The sequence below is a fragment of the Epinephelus lanceolatus genome, chromosome 3, assembly GCF_041903045.1.
Source record: "Epinephelus lanceolatus isolate andai-2023 chromosome 3, ASM4190304v1, whole genome shotgun sequence".
Classification (NCBI taxonomy): Eukaryota; Metazoa; Chordata; class Actinopteri; order Perciformes; family Serranidae; genus Epinephelus; species Epinephelus lanceolatus.
Genome location: NC_135736.1, coordinates 39,006,596 through 39,033,371, shown reverse-complemented (window position 1 = coordinate 39,033,371; position 26,776 = coordinate 39,006,596). Strand labels below are relative to the sequence as shown.

Below are 26,776 nucleotides of genomic sequence, written 5' to 3'. Positions count from 1 at the left end.
GGTGAGAATTGAATTAGGCCAATTTATTTCAGACGTGCTCTTTTTTCCCCGTTTGTCACTAGGCTATTTATTTTCTTTATGTCTCCGTCTTGTTTTCTAGCCGCTGTAAAACGGCACGCAACTTTTGCAAACACAGCGAATAGTTATTCTTAAGGCGAACTTTCGGGCTCCAGAAGAAACAGCTGCAATGGGTAGGCTTGGTATTTGTAAATAAATAATTTAAAGCCCCTTTTAGCCTGCCTCTCTGCTATCCGCAGCTTCTGATTTAACAGGAAGCATAATCGATCGCCGATCATCCACGGGTTCACAATGCCGGTAAACTCGTGTTTCTGAGGTAAAGTGGATGAAAACGGACCATAATGGACACTTTTAGATGTAGTTTCGTGTTGTTTTGTTCTCAGTGACTGTATTGGCGAGGCGTGTGCTTAAAAGCAACTACAAACGCTTTCTGTTTTCCAGTATCGATTGGGCATGCCTGGTGAAATCCGACTTGAGCGTTGACGGTCTGTCACATTTCACGCTGACACCAAGCGAACACTGGGCGCATACACACACATTCGCATACACTCACACGCTGGGCTCACCATATTATCGACAGATCCGAGTCAGGAGTACAGTCGAGGAGAGCACATTGAAGGTAAGTTGTTGTGAAAAACTACTCAGGGCAGGGAAATGAGACCGGGTTTCAGCGGTAGACTCAGAGGCGGGGTCATTCCTTAAGATCGTGTTAATTTTAGCCGTGGTTCTTTCTTTGTAATTTTAGGTTGACCACTTTTTATCTTCCTCTGTGCGCTTTGCTGTTTGCCCCTTCCCAGCTGGGAAAACATAACCGGTTCACCCTAGCTCAGTGAAATCACCCCGAGTAAGTTTTTTTAAAAAGCCTTTTTGTTTTGTTACTACTAACCAAGCAATTTAAAGGGATTCGAGGCGTGGGTGGCTAGCTACGGGATTTTTCTATGTGTTGGTCGGTGGAGGAGGAGGGGTTGGTTTGGCTTGCCAAGCTAGTGAACGACATTACGCAGACTGACTAAACAAGTTTAAATGGTTGTTAAAGTGGGTAAAGTTGGCTTAAACTCATCGTGGGGACTGATACGGTTGTGAGAAAGCGATCGGGTATGATAACACGGTTGTTACACGGTTAGAATAAGCGTCATAACGCGTTTACCACAGTATGCTATGCGCACTAACGTTAGCATGTCCCCCCAGCGTTAGCCTCCTGTGAGCTAGCGAGCCACGGCCGTACTCAGTGCTCGGTTGTTGTGAACTAAACGTCGCCGGTGAACCATGATATTTAACGCTACTATCATGTAGAAGTAGCTGATATTTTTAAACCCAAGTTATTGCCTCTTGGTCACAGTAGTTTAGTTAAAAGTGAGAGAGTATCGATGTTTTCTCGAATGGACGTCGTTTAGTTAGTTGTTGAACCAGTTTGGGGAATCACGTTGTGTTTAGTAACGTTACTTCGACAAACTTGAGGGAAGTAGACACCTCCAAGTTAAAGCACACATGCTTATCTAAATAAGCAGAGGCGGTTTACGTTAAGTGTTTGTGTGAACAGTACCAAAGAGCCCAGTTTGACTGTTAGCCTCTCTCCAACTTTGTGTTTTCACACAGTGGCTAAAGAGCTTCTTCTGTGAGAGGAAACCGGAGGAAAAACGCAGAAAAAGAGAAACAGAGGAAATCCCCCGAAAGGAAATGCCAATCGCAGCCGCTGGACAGCCAACGACTCAGGAGCCTAGAGTGTGCCCCCGGCTGCCCTCCACACCGGAGCCTGTCCCTAAAGGGGCTGATTTATTCGACGAGGCGGGGGCGGCGGAGTCGGCGGAGCGAACAGAGTACGGGGGCGCGGAGGGGGGCAGAGGACTCGGGGGCTATAGTTACAGCCAGAGCGGCGCTAGGGGCTTTGTACAGCCCGGATCCACCAACGGCTCTCCGCCACAGTCCCCAGCCGCGTCCTCCTCTTTTCTCTTCCATCCACTTCACCACCCCCACCAAATGGCCATGGAGCCCCCAAGGACTCGATCGCGTTCTCGGTCTGGATATTACCAGCAGTACGGTGGTGGGAATGGGAATGGAATTACCGGCAGCGGAGTCATGGGATCTAACCATCACCACCACCACCTCCACCATCAGCAGCAGCAACTACATCCACAGCAGCAGCACGGTGCCGGTTGCGCACCGCTTGGAGCTCACAGCAACCACCCGGAGAACCAGTCTCGAGCCCCAGGAAGTAACGCCTCTTCCGGCATTCAGAGGCTGCCTTCGGTTCCCGGAGCGCACCGCATCCCGGCGGCAGGTAAATGTCCCCACTTGTCATTGTCACAGACTGTGTATGTGGTAGTGTATCCTCGACCAGGAGAGGCAGATGAATCACACGTTTTATTCGACTTTTATCTATGCACAAGCACCAAGTTAAAGGGATAGAGGTCGAGGTGTTTAACACCATGGGGGTGTTTTTAGAGGCAAATTAAGAGAAGGAGGGGACTGTCCAGGGGCTGGCATGACAAAAGTGTCTGTGCATGTGTGAACACATTTGTTCTATTCTAATGAGACAGGGTGTTTTATGTGCTTGCCACAGAGCTGCAGTGTGGATGTGGTGCACACAGTTCGCACATACAGTAGGTAAATGAACAACAGCAGTCTGTGGTGTGGACCGGGGTAGCCTCAAGCTTAGTGAACTGCTGTGCATAGTTAGTTACCCAGACTGTGTTTCTTAAGGCACTGTGGCATGTCTACTTTTAGTCAACTACACAAATATTGATGTAGCTAGGTAACAAGGCTTACAGTGGAAACAGGCTAATCTTTGTCTAAACTAGGCATAGGTACACATGATGGCTAGATAACCCTGGGTTGGCTTTCTGGGCTGTTGATTTAACTTGTGGGCAAGAAACAAGACAGAAATCTACCCTTTTCACATCATTCTGGTGACACAAGTTCATTTTATAAACAGACTGTTTAAAGACTGTAGCTGTTAAAGATGCAGGTTTGTCTTCACATTCACATATTCATAGTACCGTAAATCTTTGCTCGATGTCGTGTTCTGGACAAGAGAATCAGCTAAGTGACAAAAAAGGAAGTGTGATGCGATATAAAAGTAGATAGCCATGGCTTCTATAATAACAGACATACTTTATCCTAGAGCTTGGTATATTCTGTTTCAGACAGGGGGTTCTCTGCTGGTAACTATCTGAGTGAGCCATGCTTTGATATCTGTGCCTCACTGCCAAACAAAACTTAGCGAGAGTGTGCATGGACTGGTGCTGGGTGTAGAATACATGTGAGGGCACTCTGACACAGTGAATGCAGTGCAGTGAACCACACAACATAGAAACAGCACAGCTAGAGTTTCGCATTCAGCGAGGCAATGGAAAAGCTTTTCTTTCATCACACCTAACAGGCTTCTCAGGTTAGGAAAATGCTTGGTCGGTAGTTGTCTCCTGCTGTGCTTTGGGGTAAGTGGTAATTTCTTAATGAAGCAAATGGAAAAGGTGACAGAAAGATTTGACTTACTATTTTTGCACAGTTCCTTACAGGCATGAAAAAATAAAGCATAAATTTGATTTATAAAGAATCAAACTTTAAGGGCTAAATGAAAGGAGGGGTTTAAGAGGCATTTCATATATGTTCTTACCCAAAACCTTTTGCTCTGTCCTGAGCAGACCCACGCTTCATACTGATTTTACATGTTGGGATAATTTAACATGCACTGACTAAGAACCCAGTCATTCCTCTCATTGAGCAACTCACAATGTAGATTAGTCACTACAGGTGTTTTTTTCTTTCAGGCCCACAATCCAACCACACAGTGAAATTATTACATTTGCATATAAAATCACAAAACTTATTTTCTACCAGTCCAAATTTCACATTTACAGTTCCCGAAAGTCTGTGTGTTGACTGACACCTTTAAACAAAAACTGTTTGCATGCACATGGGAGACTGAGCAGTTGTGTGTGGGGACTGGAATTACCTGTCTGGGAGAGTGAGAGTAAGAAAAAACAGCTGAACATACATAAACAAAGGCCCCTTCTCAACTGCCAGCCTATTGGTTATCCAGCAACTTGTGTGTTACAGGCAAGGCATAGCTTTGTAGAGGCTTTGCTGGCTTTGTGTTTGTGTTAGAAAGAGAGACCTGGAAGAACTGAGACACAGGATTTAAAAGATTGAATTAAAAAACAGATCAGTGTGGCAAGTCGCACTGCATCACCACAGACAGTGAACTAGTCATCGGCTGAGTTTATTGGTCTGCTGTGACCTACGACCTGTACTCTGTCATAGTAGCTTGGCTATGTCATGTAGGATAGCACAAATCAATGGATAGAATGACTGTATTGTATTTCTAACCAAATGGATTTCGATCTAGAGGGGGAGGCACTGGCTAAAAATTCTATAGACGCTCACTCATTATCTGAATTAATTTCAATTAGACCTGAAATGCACAGCACACAAAAGAACAGTAATATGGGAAAAATTATAGGTGTGTGTCTTTTTCAGTGGAAATAATAAAGGCTGTAGTAAAAGAGCATGAAAAAGGGTATGCGTCATCTAGTAGTTATGGAGCGCTTCAAACGTAAAGCAGTTGCTTGATATTGAAATAAAAAACAGACAGCATTTGAGTGCTATTAACATTGTCAAATTAGCCAGAGGAAGCCTTAAGGCTAATTTATAGTTGAATATTCTCTTATACAAGTGAAGCAGCTGGCTAGCTGGACATGTCCCAGCACTACACACCTTTTATTAGACCCTCTTTCCATTTCTAGAATGGGTCCTGCTTGTTGGGAGAGAGTGGGAGAGAAGGAGAGATACTTAGTCCATTCTTCCTGTGCTAGTCACCTGCGTTGGGCATGAAAGCTAATGATATCCTGTACTCTTCAATCCCTCCCCTCTCTCTCTCTCTCTCTCTCTCTCTCTCGTAGTCTATTCTAAATCTTTTGGCCCCTTTGTGCCTCGCTCTTTCATGCTTGTTTTAAACAGTTTGTAGTGCTCACATTTTTTTCTACCCCCTTTTTGACATTCTATCTCATGTACTGTTCACACCACTTCGCTTACCATTTTAAGGAAATTAACATGTCTTGCAAGGTAAAAAAGACCCTTGAGAGCCCACGTCTGCAAAATTTAGACTCAAGGTGCAAAAGAGAAGCACAGAAAATGTACTTCATCTTAAGTTCCCACCAGATGCTTAAAACTGCTGCCAAATTGGTCCAAGTGGATAAAAACATCCTCTGTAGCAGCTGATATCCAATCCTGATTCCGACCCAACTCTGTCACAGCCTGTCCCCTGCTAGTCACACTACCCCTCCACCCCCCACCCTGCACCAGATCAGTCAACCCTTTCTGTACCCCTCCGGTCCATTTTCTCTGGCCTCCTCCCTCACATTTGTCTAATGGAGGGATCGTTTTAATGGATTGCCCAAAGCAACAGAGGGGCAGACACTCCTGCCACTCTACCTTTACCCCTCCACTCCACTCCTATCCTCTCCATCCTTCTGTCTGCAACAGAAGTGGAAACATGCACTCTTTTTTTTTCTTTTTTTACTCTCCTTTGTCTTGTCGCCCAGGCAACCCCCTCCGGTTTGAAGAGAAAGTCTTTCACTTGGATCGACCAAGTAGCAGGGGTTCCCTGCTACTCCGTCACTCCAGATAAACAACAAAGCAGTCACTTTGGTCAGCGAGAGGAGATCCTGGGGGTAGAGGATGGTGACCTAAAATTGGCCTTAAACCCAATAGATGGGCTCTGCTTGGGTTTGAAAACAAGATGTACTTAAGAGGGAGTGGGAGAGAGAATACCAAAGGTCACTAAAAGCCTTAAGTAAGGTAAATATAGGGAGTATACAAGAGGGAGGCCAGGGAGAGAGCAAAAACTGGACTGGAAATAGAGACAACATGAGAGTCAGCTTTTAAAGAAGTCATGGGTTGGATTAGGCAGTTATAAGAGTTGATGTTTGGATGAAGTGCAGTGTGTGAGATTTAGGAAGGTCAGGCGCAGAGAGAGGATGAGGAAGGAAAGGGAGGGATAATTAGATGGAAGCACAGGAGAAATGGCCAAAGGAGGAAGTTTCATGGAAAAGGGCTGGAGGGAGGCAGGACATCATGAGTATTACTGTAAACTAAGCAAAGAGAGGAAGCATGCTTCACAGACAGCAATTGAGTGTGCAACCCTCGGAGGAGGAGTGGATACTGTGACTGGACAGAGAAGGATGAAGATGACTGGGTGGGAGCAAATGGAGGCTCCGTAGAGGGTGGGATATAGGAGGCTAGAGCAGAGAATAGAGGCAGTTAAGTTTGTGTGTGTAGGTGAAACTATGTGTGTGATAAATGCATGAATGAATGTACGGAGAGTTAATGAGAAGGGAGGGAGGGGAAGGTTGTTTGCTCCTGCTGTTTGCATGTTAGCCTCCCATCCCAGTTGATATGACTGGGAATGTCCAGCAGATGTGGTTTGGTTGTGACATGGATGCAAATCCATGTTTCCAACGTTCACTGGATGCAGTTGAGAAGGAGCATGTCTTGGGGCAGCTGGATTTGTGTTGTTTTGAAGCTTGATCTCACAGCCTCTCACTGACTGGACTGTAGATTACCTTGTTATTATAATGTCAAAACCTGTGCTGTAGGTATCTGTCAAATTTTATTGGAATTTTCAGAAAATTGCCAAAAGAAAATGCGCTTTTCCATCCACTGCTGTTGTTCAAATGCAGGGAGTTGACTCATCGAGATAAGCAGTAGATGGCATTAATTCTCCAGTCAGAAGAAGAGGGCGCAAAAAGATTATGTAATTGAAAGAGCGCTAGTCAAACTATGGATATATAATAACGGAGAGTGTACTAAACAATGAAAAGAGAGAGTCATAACAAACTACTATTACAGCTCTTTGCTCTTGGAGGAGTTCTGGTAACCGCTCTGTGTGCGTACATGAGTGTTTTAAAAGTCATCATGAGACGACAAAGAGAACCGGCAGTGGCCTATGTAGTGACAGTACGTGATGCTATATCATCATTTATAAAATGAGTCCATTTCCATTGTACTTAGTCACATTTCTCTTTAATAGACACACAACCTTTTCCACCTCCCCCAAGCTTAAAAACTTTTGAAATATTTCAAGATTTTATTTTTTTGTGCATGCAATTTAAAATCCAACTTACTATAGATTTAATTATCAACAGCCAAAGACACCAACAATTCTACCATTTGTTGGTCTCTCACTTTTTAATTTTAAGCTCTAGTTGCTTGTGTAGCCGTCCTGTGTCGCAGCAGTTTGTTAGCATCAGGGATGTGCAAGATTAGTGGACTAGTCAATGAAACACAGCTACCCTCCGTAATCACTATTTTATGTAGGATAATGTCAGCTGCATTTAAGATAAGATTTGGTTATTAAAAAAAGAAAGGATTAATGATTTCAAATGGCTCTAATACACAATATTATTCCGAACAATGTTTAAACTTATAGGTAAGTTTGTGCTAAATTTCCAATTTATTTTTGAGTGTTTTCTTATTTCTAGAGTAGTCAATTAGTCTACCTTTACACTCGGCGTTGAAACGTCAGGAAAATTATTTAAGAACATCCCTAGTTAGTTTCTTCAGCTTTTTCTTGTCATTTCAACACAACCCCTGTTTGTGTCCTTCCTTATTTCCACCTCTTGTTGCCCCTTTCCGCCTCTGTTGTAATGGTTATGCAAAGAGAGTTTGCACTGCTGCCATACCCAGACTGGGACTGAGTTCCCCACTGCAAGTCCGTGCTAGTCAGCTAGTCTAAGTTTACACTTCTGTTTAAGCATCAGGAAAAGTATTCAGCGCAGATGTATACATACTCAGTTCCCCACTGCAAATCCCTGTGAATGCTGACTTAGGTTGTAAATAATTTTTGGTTGTTTTTTAGACTTTAAGTTGTAATAAAACATCCTTTTCTTTTTGTATTTTGGCAAACGAAGGACTGTTTAGAACATACTGACAATATCTTTTCTGATTTTCGATTCACTGATTTGGACAAACCTCTATAGACTGAATACAAGAGCATATATAACTGTTGTACAAAAGCCAATGCGTGTGTGTATGTTCGTGTGTCTTTGCTGTGGTTTGTCTTTATTCAAATAAAGTGACACCTACCTTTTATTATTAGCACCATAAAGCCGTGTAGCGCAGTATATGTGGTCATATACTGAGCCAAAACTGAAGAATACCGAAGCAAAGAATGATCTCAAATTTAGAATAAATGATATTTTAATTTCAAACTCAGCTTTCATAGATGTACTGCCACTGATCCTGGGGCTATAAATTGTGCATTTGTCGCCCCAAAGACACAGAACAAGTACATTTCTTACAAGTTATTTCCATTTAGCTCCTTGCAATGTTGTTTCAATGAGATGATAGCTCAGTTTGTGGTCATAGTGTGGAGATTTATGATTGAAAAAGAGAATTAAGACTGTCATCTTTCTCTGCCTTTCTGTCCATTACTTTATCTCCCCTAACGCTCCCTCTCAGCTGGCTTCTGTCTTTCAGTGGGGAATAAGGAGGGAGAGGGAGGTAGTGAGGACAGGAGGAGGAGTGAGAAAGAGTAAGGAGTGTGAGGGAGTATGTGTATGTTCATGTTCTCTTTCTACTGACTGTGTGTCTGTATGTGCACAGGCCTTGTTTAGTAGCTGCCTGGGTGGGCTGGGAGCAGGAACAGGAGTGTCAGAAACGTATGCATACATACATACAGATTGACGTCACCGTAGAAACGCTTTTACTGCACTGAATGAAGTTAACATAAGTGAAAGCAAGAGGGCAGAGGTAGGGTGCATGTCACCTAAAGTGTTCTGGATAACATGCATAGAAGCTACTTTAAAGGTTCCTTTTCAGATGAAAACATTTTGAAGGATTATTTTTTCATGTATTAGTGTTTTGTATGCCTACAGTGTGTTAGGACGAGCAGCCATCTCTCTTGCTGCACACAGCTTCTCAGTTTTGTAGCCAGAAATATAACAACAAGATGATGAGATGCAATGGGTTAATTTTGGGAGTCGCTAAAGACAGCTCATATACTGCCGCTATGAGTCTTAAAGATAAACTTTGCAGGCCTACGCACATAGGGTCTTTAAAGTGAGTAATGGAATATTTTTCAAGACCCCCTGAATCTAAGAATATGCAAATGTTTTTCAATTCAGCAGTTCAGCTTCTGGACACAACATGCCTGTCATTTCACTGAAAAGTCCTTTCTCAGTGTGTGTGCGCACTGGAGGTTTCAGTTTTCAACATCACACTTGTGCACACCGCATACTTGATCGCGATCTGTCTTCAAAGAGGTTGTGATGCCAAGATATCGTCCTTGTATGCACATGTCTTAAACTCCAATCTAAGGTGAGCACAGAGAAATGTTCCCCTTCAGGAGATGAATGAAAAAGCGATCGTCTAGCGTCAAACTCTGCACATACACCCTTCTGCAAACAGTAAGTAAAGTCACAACAAGCAGAACCGATTGTGGTGTGAACGGGGACTCTAATATTTTAAAGCAGTGTCTCTTACTTTGAAAGAAACATAATGAGGCAAACTAATGTCTTTTTGTAGGGTCTCTCAGGTGGGAGCTTTCTATAAGGCTATATAGGCTGTTATTAACCATGTGAAAAAATACTCCAAGCTTAGGTATGTCAGGGGTGTGTCAAAGGGCTCAAACCAAAACATCAAAACATGCCTCCGCAAAAATGACATACATTTATTCGTGTGAAGGGTTACATGAAAAGAGTTTCTCGGTAGTTCACGTGTGCTTTTAAATTAAATACCATGCTCACCTTCAAAATTTCAACTTCACATCATGTGTATTTGCAGTGCTGTGTGACTCAATCCAGCTGTGACTGGTTGGTCAAGGAAGAATTAGCATTACATTTATTTTCTCATGCATTTTATTTTATCTAGATTCTAGAGTTGAAAACAGGTTTTGTGTCTTTGTGTTTCCAGTGTTTTCTCAGTGCGGCCAAAGCAATACCGCCGCCTATAATAACTTTGCGATCAAGTATGTTGAACACCTGCGCGTGTTCTGTGGGACGTAGAAGCGGTTTTCAGACTTGAGAAGAAGTGCGGGATGGAGGAGCAACCTCAAGGACTGCAGCAGTCACAGAACAGAGAGGAAGATAATGAGAAAGATAATGAGGAAGGAGAGAACAATAAATAGATGGAGGAGGACAATGAAGTGGGAGAGAGGTAGAATCAGTCCCATTTCTATACACACACATACACACACACTTGCCATCAGGCCCGTGCGAAGCAGTGTTAGGCAGGTAATGGCTGGGCAGGCGTTACATGTCCGCCTATTTTAAGCCTGTATGCCAGCTTGTTACTCGACTCGGCTTTGCACTAGGGTGTGAAGTGTGCTGTGACATGTGTTCAGGAGGCGGGGTGATGTGAGAGGTGCGTTATATGTGTGTGTGGGTTACACATATGCCCCACTGAAATTTGTCTTTACTTTCTTAATATGTAAATTGGTACAAGTTCTGCAGCAGTCGACAATGTTTCCACCCATTTGTTTCTGTTCACCTGGTGATTTGTTAAGTTAGCCCGTCACTTATCCATCATCTTATCTATCCAGCCATCCTTTCTATTCACCCCCTTCCCCCTTTTTTCTGTATGACACGAGAAGGGAAGTTTAATAGAGAAAGACTGCAACAGAGAGGGTGATGGAGATCACGGACAGAGATGGTGCGATAGGGAAAGCAAGGAAATGTGGGTGCTGTGAGATAAAGCAGCAGGAATATATGGAAGAGAGAGAGAGGCCGGGCAGATAGGGAAATAGATCGGCGGCAGGAAGGGATGGTGATGAAGTGATGGAGAGTGTGAGGAGGAGGAGGAGGATGTGTGAGGAGGGTGTCTGAGCTGAGTGCAGGTGGGGTGGGGGATGAGAAAGGGAGGGAGAGGTGGAGGAAATGGATAGAAATAGCTGATGCACTCTGAGGCTTACAGAAAATCAATAGCAGTCAAGAGGGGAAGCCACAACCCCCACCCTGCTCCCTCTTCCTCTCCCTCTCTGACTGCTCTCTCCCCCTCCAGTCGTCTTCCTTATGTTTTTTCCTCCACTCTTTATCTTTCCCCACCTCCCTTTCCTCCTCAGTGCTCTCACCCTTTCATGTGCATTTCTAGCCTTGTCCTCTTCTTCTGTACTGCCACTTTGCCTTCTTCTTGTCCCCCACATTCTCTTCCCCAGTCCTTTCTGTCTCCTTCACACCCCCTCTTCATCCACACCTCCCATCACTGTGTGTGCCGGCCTTGTCTTTCACCCTCTTTCCAAGTCATCCTCGTTTCTTTTACGGGTTGCTTCACGCATTAGACGGAATAATCCGTGTCCATTATTTTCTTAATTTTCCAAAACAAACAATTGAAGTCAATGGCAATTTTCTGCAGCCGGTGCAAGTATTTCAAATTGTCTGGTTAATACAGCAGAAAAGAAGATCACAATCGCATCCCTCACTATGACAGACTCCTTCTCATCCCAAATTTACATTTAGCTTGGCAGTCTGTGCTTAAAGCATGCACTCACCTTCTAAGCTTGTTAGAAGTCTTCAAATAGTTACTGTAAATGAAAGCTGTCCATAAAAAAAACATGTTTGTAAAGGCCTCGACACACCAAACCGACATCAAAGAATGAGCGATGACGAAGGCCAAGTGTTGCATCGCCTCACTTCTCATGTGCCTCGGCCAAAAAGTTGCACTTGAACACAACACAAAGACTACAGCCAACAGTCGACCAGCACATATGTACTGCGCTGGTATGAGAGGAAATAACTCTCCGTATCGGCAGTCGTGATAGTCTGTATATTTCATTAAAAAAGGGAAAACTCAAGTTAGCACATTACCAACACATCCCAATGTTGACAGAACAAATGATATTTAACTTGCACTAGTGAACAATAACAATTAAGAACCATCTCTGCTAAAGAGCTCAGTAGCTAAGAAAATAATCTTACCTAATATAACAAGTGTGTTGAGATCTGACACCCTCTTGACGGTAGACGTTTGTTTGCTTCCCTTACTTCTGTTAATCTTCTTGTGCGTTGAGCTAAACTGCCGATGAGAGTGATTTTATGCACAGATGGGAACCGCCATCTCTGATACGGAATTGGCTGAAAACCAGTCTACAAAGGCCCACAAGGGCTGACTGGGGCAAATGGTTTAGGACACACTGCACCAACTGGGGGGACAGATCCTCACCGATTGCCTTACAGTGGCTGAAGGCCAACTGTTGTCTTGATGTGTCAGGGCCCTAAGGCATATGATTGTTCAATGTAATACGTGTCCATTTCAGATGGGCTTTCCTTAATCTAAATCTTAAATCAACAATAAAATCTTAAATAACAATTACTTAACCCCTGGTTCCTCTCCTCCACCCATTTCCTTTTCTTCACTTCTTTTCACTACTTCCCACCAACATATGCAACATTGACATCGACTCTGCCTACAGTGTGTCTGTTTTGTGTGTGCATAAGTCTCCAGTATCTTCCCTGACAAGAGTGTGTGTGTGTGTATTTAAAGTATTAACATATTTTAAAGTTTATAATATTCATGAAATCACCCATATTAGCATTTTCTAAAATTTCCTAGATGTAGGCGAAGAAATTACCGTCTCTGCACACATTGAAATTCATACCGCAATCCCACTATTCAACTTTCCTTGAGGCCCTAAGTGTAGACACTAAACTGTGTGTGCTGTGCTGTGTGCAGTCTGTTAGTCCAACAGTGGACATGATGTCATCGAAACATTTTAAACCTGTTCTGTAGCTTCTGTGTCGCGCTCTATAGAGTGACTCCGACTGAATGACTCGTCTCTGACTCAATTTACCAGAGTCCGACAATGTGCAAGTGAGACCATATTCAGGGTAGGAGCTGGATTTTTGCCTATTGTCACCGGTGAATGAGTGTCGTACAGAAGAGCGCTATGCAGCCGGCGAGTCCCATGAATGCTTCACCAGTACTCCGTCCCAAATCATCTCGGTGAAAATAGCCTTTTAGCCGGTTTTCACTTCACTAATGTAAGCTTTACTTAACTCAACCTTTTCAATCCATTTATTTTGCCTGCTCTAGGGATTGGAGAGGAAATGCTTTTTTAAGGATTGAGGAATTCAGTTGTGAAAACCTCACTCTGTCTGCCTCTTCTTTCTCTTTCTCTCCCCCCTCTCTTCTTTGTTGTCAATCACAGCTTTTCTTCAAAGAGGGAGGCTGTGAGCAGGAAAAATCCCACAAACAAACAGCCGAGAGGTGAAAAATGCTCTTTTAAAAAGGCCTTTTTGCATCTATTCCCTTCTACTTTAGCTCTCTTCATCCCCATCGTAAAGGTAGCCTTGTCTGGAGTGCCCTTGGGAGTGCTTACCCTTGGTGTGTACACCACTGCCACCATCTGTGGTGAGGACGTCCCCAGCTAAAGACGTGCCCATGACAAAGGGAAAAACAAAAGCCAGAATGAATAGAAAAGACAATAAAAAGATGAAAGGATTGTGGAAAAACAAAAGAGTAAAAGTCTTAGCTGTGATGCAAGCGGCGGTATCATCAGAAAGCTTCTCTAATCCAGGATTACTGTGTTTATTTTGTGTGTGTGTGTGTGTGTGTGTGTGTGTGTGTGTGTGTGTGTGTGAACCTACATCCACTGCCTCTGATCTAAGACTATACCATATGTGTTTTAGTCACTTTTGTGCCATACACACGGTCAGCACCCATTCTCACAAACATGTTGTCATTGTTTTTTGCCGCTGTGTATTAAATCCAAGTTGCACAGGAACAATAACAACAAAAGGATTAAACACACTGCGTGTAGATAAACAAGAGTCTCACCACAATGCCTGGGTATAATGGTGCTATCAGTTTCAACAAAGGTATTACCAAGATGTTTTGTATATTGTATTGTAAAATAATACACAGTACAGTGATAATTAATACAGGAGCCGTATCCATACAGGTGCCAGGGCTCATCTGTAAATATGGGAAAGTGTTGAAAAGCAACTTAATGGTTTCTCTGCTCACATCACCTTGAGGTCTTTGTTTTTATGTCAGATGCATCTGGTTGGTGGTCCAAATTGAATCACACTTAAAAAAACAACAATTTATACATTTCTTCACACTGATAATTAATCATAATGTATGAAAAAATACACGTTTTCAACAATTTCCAGTTTTGTGTGGGGGGAATATAACTCAACTTACATGGTCTTACAAGCACTGAATGCCTTAATGTTCTGGCAAATGAGCTGATGCTCTGTTTTAATGAGACATATACGGTGATGAAACTTTTTTTTATATATTGATGTATTTGACATTCCAAACAAAATCTTGCATTGAATAAAAACGAATTCATTAATGAAAATCAGATGTGTAACAGTTATGAAATGTAGAGCATGTAGGGTCCCTGAGCAAGAATAACACTTTATATAAAAGCGAAGTTATAAACACTATGCTCTACACACGTAGGTATATGTCTCACTGTGTTTTCCCTTTACCTTCTCTGTGTAGGAGCCTCTGGCGGGTCCTACCACTGCCACCCCGATCATGCATACGGAGAGGAGAGCGATAAGGTAAGCCACACACTTAACACGCTTACATGTCATGATACAACATAAGAAGTTAAGTTGCACCCTATGCAGTCTGATTGAGCTCATGCTGTGCAATGACTCAATATTAGATAATTCTTCTCTGAGCTGTTGCTGGGTGAAGGACTGAGTCGCATACACAAAGAACTAGTTCCCAGCAGTGTGTGCGTGCGTTCGCGACATATATACAGAGTGCAGTGTGTGAGTCTCCTGCTCCCCCAGTGAACTCATAGTTGTCTCAGAGAGTAGGAGGCTGAGTTGTAGCCAGTAAAAATGACTGGAATTATTTTGGTTGTGGTGCTGCCACAGCCATGAACTCAAGCAACCTATGGCTTTCACTCATTGTGGTGTGGAATATCCACTGTCAGAAAATGATGACTTGTAAAATTTTGTCCAATTAAAGTAACTTGAGAGTTTCTGCTACAGTTGCATCAATGGGAAACACTGCTTAGGCTGAAATAACTAAATGACAATGTAAAAAGTTTTTCAGCAGAATTTGAGCTATTTTGATTGGAAGTTTAACTCTCAGGTTGTTAATCCTATTTATTGTGTATATGCTTTTAACAGTAGTAACTCCTTGAGAAAATCAAACACAGCACAGTTTGCAAATCTCAACTCTGCTATATGTTTAGCAAATGCTGAAGTATGTTTATACAGTATACGTTCTACACATTATACAAGCCTAGAGAGCCTGCATACAGAGCATGAGCCTGTGGCAAGTATGTCCCCTAAGGATGGAGAAATGTTAAGTTGTGTAAGCACATTCCTTATGAGCTGTTGTGCTCACATCGCTCAACGCAGTTTTTGTTTTTCCTTCTTTTCATTTCATTAAAAAGGACATTGTCGGAGCTGACCATGCTTTTAAGTGATCAGTCAGTTGTGGAAACTTTTTGTTTTATCAGCTGATTACTGGAATGAAACATCCATGCACCCCTCATGTCTACAATGTCTACACTTAACATATAGTTTTTCTCAGACAGTGCTTGTTATTTATTAGACACTATGAAATTAAATTCACAAGAGAAAAGTTTACATATTGCACATTTTAAGCACAATATCACTGATCATTTTGAAGCAACCAATGTCAGATCAGTGCACCTAGCTGGCTAACCTTAGCTTCTCTGCTTGTTTGGGCAGGCAAAATCCTATCTGAGTGGATACGACAGTTGGCTAGCTTACCAAATAACTTCACCAGCTAACTGATCCATGATACTAACTTGTGTATTATGACAAACAGTATTGATTTAGCCAACAATAAATGAAGCAGTGGTACAAAGCGCTTTCTACTTAAGCCAGCTAGCAATAAATTAGCTACTCAACATAGATCTGTCGTTTGTAGATTCATAATGTTGGATGATAAAGTAATTTGCAAACAGCAAGCTACCTAGTATCATGGAGCCAATGGTCCAAATGAAATATAGGAACACTGCCAACAGTTTCGTTAATCTGAATATGATTTTAACTAACTCTCCAGCATTCTGTCAACATGATGTTGATCTATCTGGCCAACTGGCAGGTGCTCTCTCATGGCTTCAGAGTGCGAGCACCGGAGCACAAGCAATAGGATGATGACTGCAGTTCACGTAGGAGCCTCAGAGAGAGGTGTCACTAATAACAAGGCTTTTCTGAAAGTTACAGACAGAACCTTTAAAAAGCAAGCAGACGAAGCAGAAAACGGCAAAGAAGGAGAAGAGGGGAGGCAGGATGCTGAGGAAGGTGTTGCAGAAAGCTTTGAGGGAGAGAGGGGAAAGGAGGGAGGATGGGAGGGAGGTGAGGCCAAAAACAGGGAGGGGGTATTGCTAATGATTTCACCTCCAGCTGTGGGACTTGGTTGGAGTGAGGGAAGGGAAAGGAGGGGAGGGAGGGGGAGGAAGGGAGGAACAGTGGCAGAGGAAACAAAATGGGCTTTGAAATCTTGTTGATGGAAAGAAAATAAGTGGGGGAGGGAGAAGTGTTTGAGTGTTAGTGGAAGCATGTCTGCAAATATTAATGAATCTGTAAAAGCAAATGACCATATTTGCTCAGTGTGCAGTGTGCACATTCATGCGCAATTTCTAGGGCACGAATGCTGGAAAAGAGAAACCTGGGCTCAGTTGTATTTCTTAGGTGTGTGATCGCATACACTCAGTACACTCTCTTTATTTTGGTTCTCAGCAATGACAGCGAAGCCACAACAGCTGCTGGCCACAGTTACAGTGTGTGTGTGTGTGTGTGTGTGAGAGAGAGAGGATGCATGCACATCCCAAATGTGGACATAGTGAACTAGAACGTGGTAGGGTGTGTCTGTACTCATGCTTTAGGATATCTGCCCAGCCTGGTGTGTGCACATGCTGAATGTGGACACAGTGAAAGGATTGGAGGGTGTGTATGTATGTGTGTGTGTGTGTGTGTGTGTGCGTGTGTGGTCTCCACACTGTGAGCACTGCAGAATGTGCTGTAATATCAGCCATAGAGCTGTTCACAATGTTTCTGGGCCGCGCCAGGAGTCACCGTGTGTGTCTGTTTGTGTATCTATCTATGTGTGTGTGTGTGTGTTGAGCCTCTGAGAGTCAGCAGTTTTTTTTCTCTATTTTTCTGGCTTTAGAGGAAACATGTTTGGACCAGACGTGTGTGTGTTTACGTTCACAACCAGCACTCTATTAGAACATAAGGCCACATTAAGGCATATTGCTTGAGGACACACACACACACACACACACACACACACACACACATGCACACACACTCCTTTGTCTGACACCGCTCCCCTCCAACTAACGCGGGCAGACAGGCCCATCAAACTTTCATACTAATGGGCAATAGTCTGCATGTGTTAAACCAGTGTGTGTATGTGTGTGTGTGCTTCTGTGTGTGCGTCCTGTCTAAGAACTTCTTGTCTTGTCCCCTCAGATTTTAAGTCGGGGTCTTGGACAGGATAGGACAGACAGAGGAAAAAGGGGGTGGGAGCAAGAGGAAGAGGGGGTTCAGCTTATCTGATGGAAGGAAAGGGGGGGATGGGAGGATGTTGTTGAGGAGGGTGGGGAGTGTGTGAGGAGGGAATATGTCAGGCTTGGGATGGAGGGGGTGGCTTAGATATGAAAATGGGCACAGTAGATGTCCCTAGGGTGTTGGTGTTGGGGCTAGGCTGGTACAGAGGTTGTGGGGTGTCGGTCGGAAGAGAGGGGGTTGTTGTTGAGAAGAGCAGAGAGGTTTGGGGGTTGGGGTGGATGGCTGGTACCCTCCAGCCTGTGTAGACACGGGCATAGATAGAGTGCGCCTTCCATGTCATTTTTTATTATAGTGTGTATCATAGCTTTACTTAATGAAGAAGTTAAGTATATATCTTTTTTTTAATTTACCAAAAAGAATATGCAGAATTTTTTTAAATGTGTCTTTATGTCCAAATCTCTTTGTGTAGGACTCATCCTATGCTCAGACACTGTACATTAAATTGCATTTTGGGCGAACAGATTGCAATCAGACTGTGTTTGAACACATGGAATCATGGATGTACTGTGATCACACTTGAGCACAAGTGTAAATGCGACTGCATTTTCAAGCTACATACAACAACTACGTGGGCTGAAATACATAATTGCGCGCAACTATTCTAAACCAGTGAGGCAGCAGCCAATAGCAAGTTAGTGAGCTAAGCTACCAGCAGGAAAGCTTGGGGATATTCAAGACACTTGTGGATGGAGTGAAGACAGAAGTATACAAGATCTCTGCAATTTATGAGGCAGTTGCAAAGAACAGTTTTGAGCAGAGCGATCTGATCTCAGTGTGGGCTCAGCGCAGCCAATCACTGAAAGCGCTCTTTGATTTAACGGGATGTGTGATTGGCCCACTACCGCAGCAACTACAACCCATACAGTCTGTGGTGGGTGAAGTCGGGCGCGGTGCATTTGACAGAGTTGACAGTTCAGTGAGTCAATATGCCACCAAAATGTTTGCAAGTATGACTACACTACACCCCTGTGGTATCTGGTGACATTTTATGTAACCCAGATCTTCCATTCACATGATGGGTGTCAAATGAAGTAGAAATAAAAGGGATCAAATGAGGTGCTTTGATGGTATTTGTTTCACTTTAAGAATACTGGTTTTGGTACTGGTATCGTTTTTAAAATGACACCCCGCCCTAGTAACAACTATGAATGTTAGAATTGTTCAAGGCTGCGACATGTGGGAATGAACTGGAAACAACTGTGTCTGAGCACAAACAGTATGAATAAAAAATAAACATAAAACCAAAAATCCTTGTCAGTTATGTAAAAAATGTTTGGGTCATTCCACTGCACTATTTCAAAAGCTGGCTGGTAAATATATTCTACTGTTACTTCCAGAAAGAATGAGGGAACAAAAATGTGTTTTGAACTACGGAAAGGGCAGGTGAGGATGCCTGTAGGTGTAATACAGTTTTGAAGGCGTTGGGACAGGCTCACCAATGCATCAGTCATCTTAGAAAAAGAAGCTCAGGCGTGGTAATTTGGATAAGATACATCTTTATTGTCAGTGTACACTGAAATTCAGAAGAACAGACATAGACTGACACACTCCAAATCTTGGTGTGTAACCCTCGATAGGAGCCAAATGTGTTCTGTCATTAAGGGTCTGGTGCGCCCTGAGGCTCCACCAAGATTCTCCTCTCTGTAATCTATCTCACACACTCCTTCTATCCATACTTTTCCTTTTCTTCCTTTGTCCTTTCTGCTTTCCATTCCTCTTCTATCACTCAGTCCACTCTGGTCAAGAGTTAATGAAGTCATTGTTATTGTTTGTCTTTCCCATAAGCTGGTCAAGCCCAGGTCACATCCAGCACTACGAGCGAGCGATAGAGCCATTAGTGTACAGTGTATTTAGGCCTTACAGTCAAAATACATTTCATCCATGTTTGTTAGAACAGCAGCGTCTGCCTCTAAAGAGCTTCAGAAGGTATTGTTCTTTATAGGCTGTAGAACTCAAACAGTGGCAGCTGCCCATGTGTGAATGTGAATTTGCGCATGTCTGCGGGCGTTTCCATAACTCTGTGTGTGTGTGTGTGTGTGTGTGTTTCTGCAGCCTGCTCTCCAGCTGTTTCCTGTTAGCTATCACACTGCTCTCAAGGTTGCTGAGCTGTGTATGTGTGTGTCTGTGTGTGTATTAAAAGTCACAGCCGCTGAGTCATTTTTATCACACTTTTACAACGTGTCTCTCCCACGAAGAGGAGAGGTGGAAGCACGGATCAAGTAAGTGGAGGGGGGAAAAAGTGTTGAGATGGTAACTATGAGGAAATGTGTGTGTGTGCGTAGAGTCTCTGTGGTGTCTCTTAAAGAACCGATGTGTTCTTCAGAACACAGCTAAGGTCTGCGTTAGGGCAAATGACTAAGAACTGACACATGAGCGTGAGTGTGTGTGTGCTCTTGCCTCACCAAGTGCCAAGTGTGAGAGTCACTGCTTGACTGTAAGTGAAGTGACTCACAGATGAGTTGATAGGGTTGAAACAGAGTATATGATAACTCAGTCCAAACCTGGATGAGTCTGTGTTCAGCTATGTCACAGTCTTTCTGCATATCACTGACTTTTTTTGATTCTCAGAGAAAAAGTATTTGTTGAGCTCTCCAGTTGAGGGTGTGTTCGTATGACTCGCACATGGACTTGTGAGTGCTTGTCTTGCGTTTGCATTTCCTCACTCCAAGAGGAAGTGACTTTGCAGCCTCAGGGCCTCTGAGCGCTGGTGGTGTAATATGCTCTCTTTCACACACACATGCACACAAATGCATATGAGCACACACACTCTGGATCATACAGGAAATGCCATGAGTCACAAAGGAACTTAGTGTCTATGCACTAGTTTGGATTGTAGGCTAGAGGGACTGTAAAGCATGGTGAAATTGATTTGATACGAGTGCTATGGGTCACTAACCACAACACTCATCCTCTCTCCCACTCTCCTTTCCTTCCCTCTTTTCCCCTCCTCTGTTCTCCGCCTCTCCCTCTGCAGAGTGAGGAAAGCCCCAGTCCAAAGCGCCAGAGGCTGTCCAGTCAGTCTGTCTTGGAACAGCTAACCTCATCCGCCCCCCCACCATCCACTCCATCTCCCCCAATCCGCCCCTGGGAGTCAGGACCCCCAAGTCGGAGACAACCGCACCCCCACACACACTACCACCAGGAGAGATGCCTCACTCCTGCTCGGCACAGACGCAGGTAAGTTGGTTTCTTGGTTTCCACAACTTATGCCAGCCATACACTGGAAGACTTTGAAAAGACTTTGAAATTACTTAAAGTCTGAAACCCTCTCACATCTAAAGACAGTGTGAGTTTTACAGTTTGGATTTTGTCGCCTCAACTCTGTACTGGCCTCTGTTGTTTGTCAGTGCTATTTTAGTGGAAGAAGACTGTGGAAATAAGAGGCAAACCTTTTCAAAATTAAGATTTCTCACTAAAATAAATGCCGACAGGTGGATCAGATACACACAGAAATAAACATGGACTCCTGTTCAATTCACAGCTCAACCAGTTTCTCCTCAGTTTTCACAGTACAAGAGAACCTGAAACTTGTTCACATTCTTGCGCCTCCTCAGAGTCCCCTCCATGTTTACTGTCCACTTGCTTTGCTATGTCTTGTTTGGTGAAAACTGCCTACAATGGTGAAACCGTTACAAAAGTCTATGGTGTAAGGCTGGCCTTAGTTCCACTGTAAAAAGTAAACTGAGTATCCCAAATGTAAACCTGTCCCTCTCTTCCCACCTCCAGCCCGCCAGCAAGGCGACAGCGTGGCCGTCTCTCCAGACCCACCCGTCACTTGCCTCCCCATCACCACCCCTCCACCCAAGGCCCCGCACCTCGTCTGTCACCATCAGAGCACCAGGATGAAAACTACCACCACAACCTCCATCCCTCCACACACCAGACATACCCAACCCACACGCCCAGTGCCTACGGCCAGCCTCCCACAACTGGAGGTGCGGGCGCAAGTTTGGAGGAGCCCCGAGCTTTCCACCCTCCCACCTTGTCGCCGCGACTACTGCACCCGGCTGCTCACCACCACCACCACCCCCATCATCATCATCACCATCATCATCATCAGCAACAGCATCACGCAACGCAACAACAGCAAGGAGCCATGGTCATGGACTTGCATGAACAGGTAAGTCTGCAAATACTTTCAAGTTATGTGTGAGACTGACATGAGACATTGTTTGTGTGTGTGTGTGTGTGTGTGTGTGAGAGAGAGAGAGAGAGAGAGAGTGAGAGGCTGCATATTAACTGTGGTGTGTTTTCTCCCTTAGCTGCAGCAGGCCAGTGTACCAGTCTCCTACACAGTGACCCCAGTCCCTCCACACGGTCTCGCAGCACCTTTGTGTAGTGGCCAGCACCTTCCCCCTACCTGTTCTTCACAACAACAAGTCCCCGCCTGCAGTGTGGTCTTCAGCACTGGACAACACTACCACCCGGTGAGAGGAACACAGCAGCGTGCAGTTTGTAGGAGTGTGTGGGTTTGCTTGCTAATAAAAACAGTACACTTTGTGCTGCACAGTCTTACTTTCAACTTAACCACAGAAAAAGTTCTCAAAAGGAAAGTGGGGTAAAAGTAAACCTACAGAATGGCTCCCTGTCTGAGGGGGCTTATTATCTTCCAGGTCTTGGCTGCCACCTTGTGGCAATATATGGCACATTGCACATGCATTTAAAATGTTTCTCATTTTCTTTCCTTTCTCTTGTTCTCCACCACTTTTCCAGATGCTACCGGCGTGTTCAATGCAACATTTGCCGGTGCCGTATGCCTTTCCCTCGCTGCTGTCCAGTGACCCTCAGTTCCTGCTTCCACATCCACCCCACCTCTCCCACCACCCACCCCATCTCCCCACACCCGGACAGTTCCTGCCTTTCCAGACGCAGCAGCCACGATCGGTACGTGGATGGTTTATGTTTTTATAGTTTATCTGGTATTTATTTATTTTTACTTGGGTTATTCTGTGCGAAAAATAACGCCAACACATGAACTTGGGTTTGTAAAAAGGAAACCATTAATATGGGTGAAGTTTTTGTTTGCTAACTAGTAATTGTAGACCTAAAAAGCAATTCTAACTAATAATGAATCCCCAGGTGTGATAGTTTTCTTGTCCGATAACAGCGGGATATCTTCTACCTAGAAATTATTAATTTATTATCATTAAAATACCTTTGGCCCAGTTATTGTGCCACCACTATCATGACATAATTGATAACGTAGTGTGTTTCTTCTCAGCCCTTACAAAGGATTGAAAATGAGGTTGAGCTTCTAGGAGAGCAGCTTTCAGTAGGTGGAGGCTTCAGCTATGCCCACCATCACCACCACCATCACCACCAGCCTCCCTCCACTCTGCCGCCCTCCACCCCCCTCCAGTTCCTTTCACACCATGACCCCCTGTCGCAGGAGCTCTTTACAGTGGTGAGTACAAATTCATTACCATGACATCATCATCATTTGTTTGGATTATAATATACAGTTATGGTAAAATGAAGCTTTAACGCTTGGTTGAATAAATTGATTTTCTTTTCTTTGTCCCACCTTTCACAGCCCTATCCCCACTTTATGCCTCGACGATTCACAAGCCGGCGATACCGCTCTCAGCAGGCTGTACCGCCATCACCATACCACCCCAGCTTCCTGCCTTACTTCCTGTAAGTGTTTTTCACTTCCTCAAATGTATGTTGGAACTGCCCAGGTAAATTTGCAATTAATTTGAATATAGCACAGAGACGTATCAAATTAATTTTGTGTACCTTGTCTTCCAAATACAGGTCCATGCTTCCTATGCCCCCAAATGTGGCCCCCACTATCAACCTAGAGCTGGATGTAGACGACGGAGAGGTGGAGAACTATGAGGTAAGACAAATTGTAGCCATAGCATTCAGCAGCATTCAGTACATTAAAAAAATAGTAATAATAATACATGGTACAAGGTAGGATTTCATTGAAGTCTTTATAAGGGACTTTTGTTCTCATCCCATATATAACACATGTATAATTTGTTATCCAGTTGCTACCTGTCAGTTTCCATACAGCTTTAACAGTTTATGAACATGGCCAGAACTTTGTTCTCTAAACTTAATATTTCTGTGTGAACCCCTCAGGCCCTTTTGAACCTCGCAGAACGTCTAGGAGAGGCCAAGCCCCGTGGTCTTACTAAGGCAGATATAGAACAGCTTCCATCATACAGGTTCAACTCCAACAACCATCAGTCTGAGCAAACACTGTGAGTACCTTTCTGCCTTTAAAAATTCTAATGTGGTGAAGAATCTTTCATGTGGGTGGCTGTAGGTGTGTACAAGATGCTGTTTTAAATGACACCAACCTTGCTTTGTTTTCCAGGTGTGTGGTATGTATGTGTGACTTTGAGTCTCGCCAGCTCCTGAGGGTCTTGCCGTGTAATCACGAGTTCCACGCCAAGTGTGTAGACAAGTGGCTCAAGGTGAGTAAAGACACTCAGCTATTTGGGTAACTGTAAATGTATGGACTGTTTCCCACTTTGCCCTTAAAGCCAGGTCTCACCAGATAGTTACACAGTGAAATTCATCCATGTGTCTTTGCATAACATTTAATTCTGGAAGCTTGGTAATGTAGCGACTACCCACAGGACTAGTTGGCGAACTACTGTAGATAGTGAGTAAATGGCTGACATGCTTGCCAGCTGGAACATGCTACCACTAGTCTGTCACAATAACTCTCTGGGCTTGTTTCTGTTTCATCAGTACAGGGCCCTGGTGTTTAGTTTTCAGGATATTACATCTTTTCATTTAATTATTGAAGGGAGAAAAAGGCTTTCTGAGTTAACAAGCTAGCTAACTGACAGTTAGCAGACATTTAGCTTCCATCCATAGCTACCATCAACTCCTGTCTCATACTGTTTACAAACCATTCCTGTTGGTGGAGCAGTTTTCACTCTGACATGTAATATATATAACGGTTCAATAGAAGAAGATGGAGCGACACAGCTAATAAGCGATGATAGCTTCATGGGATTTAGACTCTTGAAATCAGCAATGTCAAAACTGATATTTGACAGATATTGGTGTAGCTATAGCTTGCTGTTGGTCAGTGCTGTAAATTTGGGTGTCTACGTTTACAAAAATTGAAATTTGTGTCAGATTTACTTCATGCTCCTATAAGCAGATCCTTGATTGCTACAGTGCAAGTCCTTAAATTCTGGTGTGACTGGGCTTTTAATCAGCTGACTTCTAAACGGCTTCCATAAACAAAAATTCAACACTTTTTTAACCGTGGTGTTCACATCTAATATGTATTCATATTTTAGATAAATGTGTTTTTATCGGTTTAACGCTCACCTCCTTATTTTTCGTTCTCTCCAGGCTAACCGAACCTGCCCTATCTGTCGAGCCGATGCCTCTGAGGTCCAGCGGGATTCCGAGTGACCTCATATCAACACCCTGAATCCCCGACTCCCCTTCTTGGATGCACCAACCAATCAATGAACTTCTCTCCCTCTGTCGTACGCCTCCGTTCACACATTCTGCCACATAACTGGGACCAGTGCTCCTATTTCCTTTCACTCTTTATCCCCCAGGACACTGAACAGTAACTCTCACCTGGGATCAGCAACTTTCTACTGACTTGTGCTCACTTTATCGCTGGACTTCCTAGGCCTTCTGTTTGGACTATTACGCCCCTACTACTCTGCCTTCTGCTCATGGTTACCCCTTACTAAGAATTGCCTTTGAAACACATACACTCAGTGTCATGTGCAGGTGGACATATATATATATATATATATATATATATATATATATATATATATATATATATATATATATATATATATATATATATATATACATATGTGTATTTTTTTAAACTTGTTACGAGCCCTTGACAGAAAGAAAGACTTTCTTTGAAAAACGTCTGTATAGTTGTACTAACAAACATTTAGGGAGAATTGGCAGTCCAAAGATTATAATAATTCCATTGTTATTGTTGTGGTTATGATTAAGCATTCACATCTTGGCTTGCAGAGACTGTCATTTTTACTAAACCCATTATAATTGCAGTTGAACAGTATCAGTCCATTTTAATATCTTTATGTGTATTCTTGCATTCCTTGGCGTGAGAGCAGTCTGTATGGGGTGAAACAAAGATACTGTACACTGTATCAAAGAGTGAGCGACTTTGGAACAGTGAAAAATAGACTTTATTTTCTCTATATGTGTGTCTGTGTGCAAGTGTGTGCCAGTGTGTGTCCTTGGGCTTGTGTGTGTGCGCGTATGTGTGCGTGTGTGTTACTCCTCCTGTGGTATTTATACAGTTCATGTGGTACAGTGCATTGACTTCCTTAATCCTGTTTTTTCCACTCTACTTCAGATAGATTTAGACTCACTGGAAGCTGAGGGTAACTTCAGACCTTTTATAGCCGAAATCTGTTCAAAAATCAAAGTTTAAAATCAGAGTGTAGGACCAGGAACACCTCCACGGAAGTTAACAATGCTTTTATGTCATGTTTCTTTCTTTTTCTTTCTAAGCCACGCATCATTGACACACTTCGAATCCCATCACTTCATGTCTGGCCATCTGCATTGTTTTTGTCCCAAATGAGTAAAGGAAACAGATAGGGACTATTTTTCTTTATTTCAACACATCCACCAAGCTCTCCCCCAAGACACATTTATGTGAATATAGTTGGATCTTACAGGGCTGGCAAGGTGGATGCAAAACATTCATGAAAACTGTCACTGAAATACTCACACATGCTCAGTTTAATAGCTTTCTTACGGGAATGAGGCCTTTGAAAACACGCATCTATATCTGTCTTATATCTGCACCCATGCAGCGTTTTGTCGGTGTTGGTAGATATACATGCAATGATTTCTCCATCATTGACAGGGAACAAGTTTGAAGAGACTTAAAAGGTCACAGCTAAATCTACTGTTTCAGCAGACGGTAGATGTGACACTTCAGCACTTTAATACGTAGATTTAAGACCTACACGCTCTTTTCATTCTGAACAAACCACTGATCAGTTTCCCACAGTCCATGTTTGTATGAGAACAAACATTCAAATGCATTAAATACATGTATGTTCTCCACATTGACTTCTAGCACCTACAGTATCCCAGTATGTCAGTTCCTTTATATTCTCACTGCACATCTGTCTGTTTTTCAGAGTTTTTGGGGCTCAGTTTCTTCACAGTTCTTTATCTCTGTAAGGCCCATGTCAGCATGTGATAATGTAACTCAGAGATGTTCACCTCATGCAAAGAGCAGGCTTCAAATGTAAACATGG

At 43.3% G+C, this 26,776-nt stretch overlaps 1 protein-coding gene across 1 annotated transcript; it reads left to right on the top strand.

Moving 5' to 3' along the window:
* Positions 1-498: 498 nt before the first annotated feature.
* Positions 499-25,699, top strand: rnf38 (ring finger protein 38). Its single transcript, XM_033624680.2, has 13 exons — positions 499-637; positions 1,615-2,296; positions 14,461-14,522; positions 20,500-20,702; positions 21,252-21,645; positions 21,788-21,952; positions 22,239-22,409; positions 22,747-22,929; positions 23,059-23,162; positions 23,283-23,367; positions 23,616-23,737; positions 23,854-23,953; positions 24,852-25,699. Exons 2-13 carry the CDS (start codon positions 1,696-1,698, stop codon positions 24,912-24,914), a joined length of 2,253 nt encoding a protein of 750 aa, XP_033480571.1. The 5' UTR covers positions 499-637; positions 1,615-1,695; the 3' UTR covers positions 24,915-25,699.
* The last annotated feature ends 1,077 nt before the right edge of the window (positions 25,700-26,776 follow it).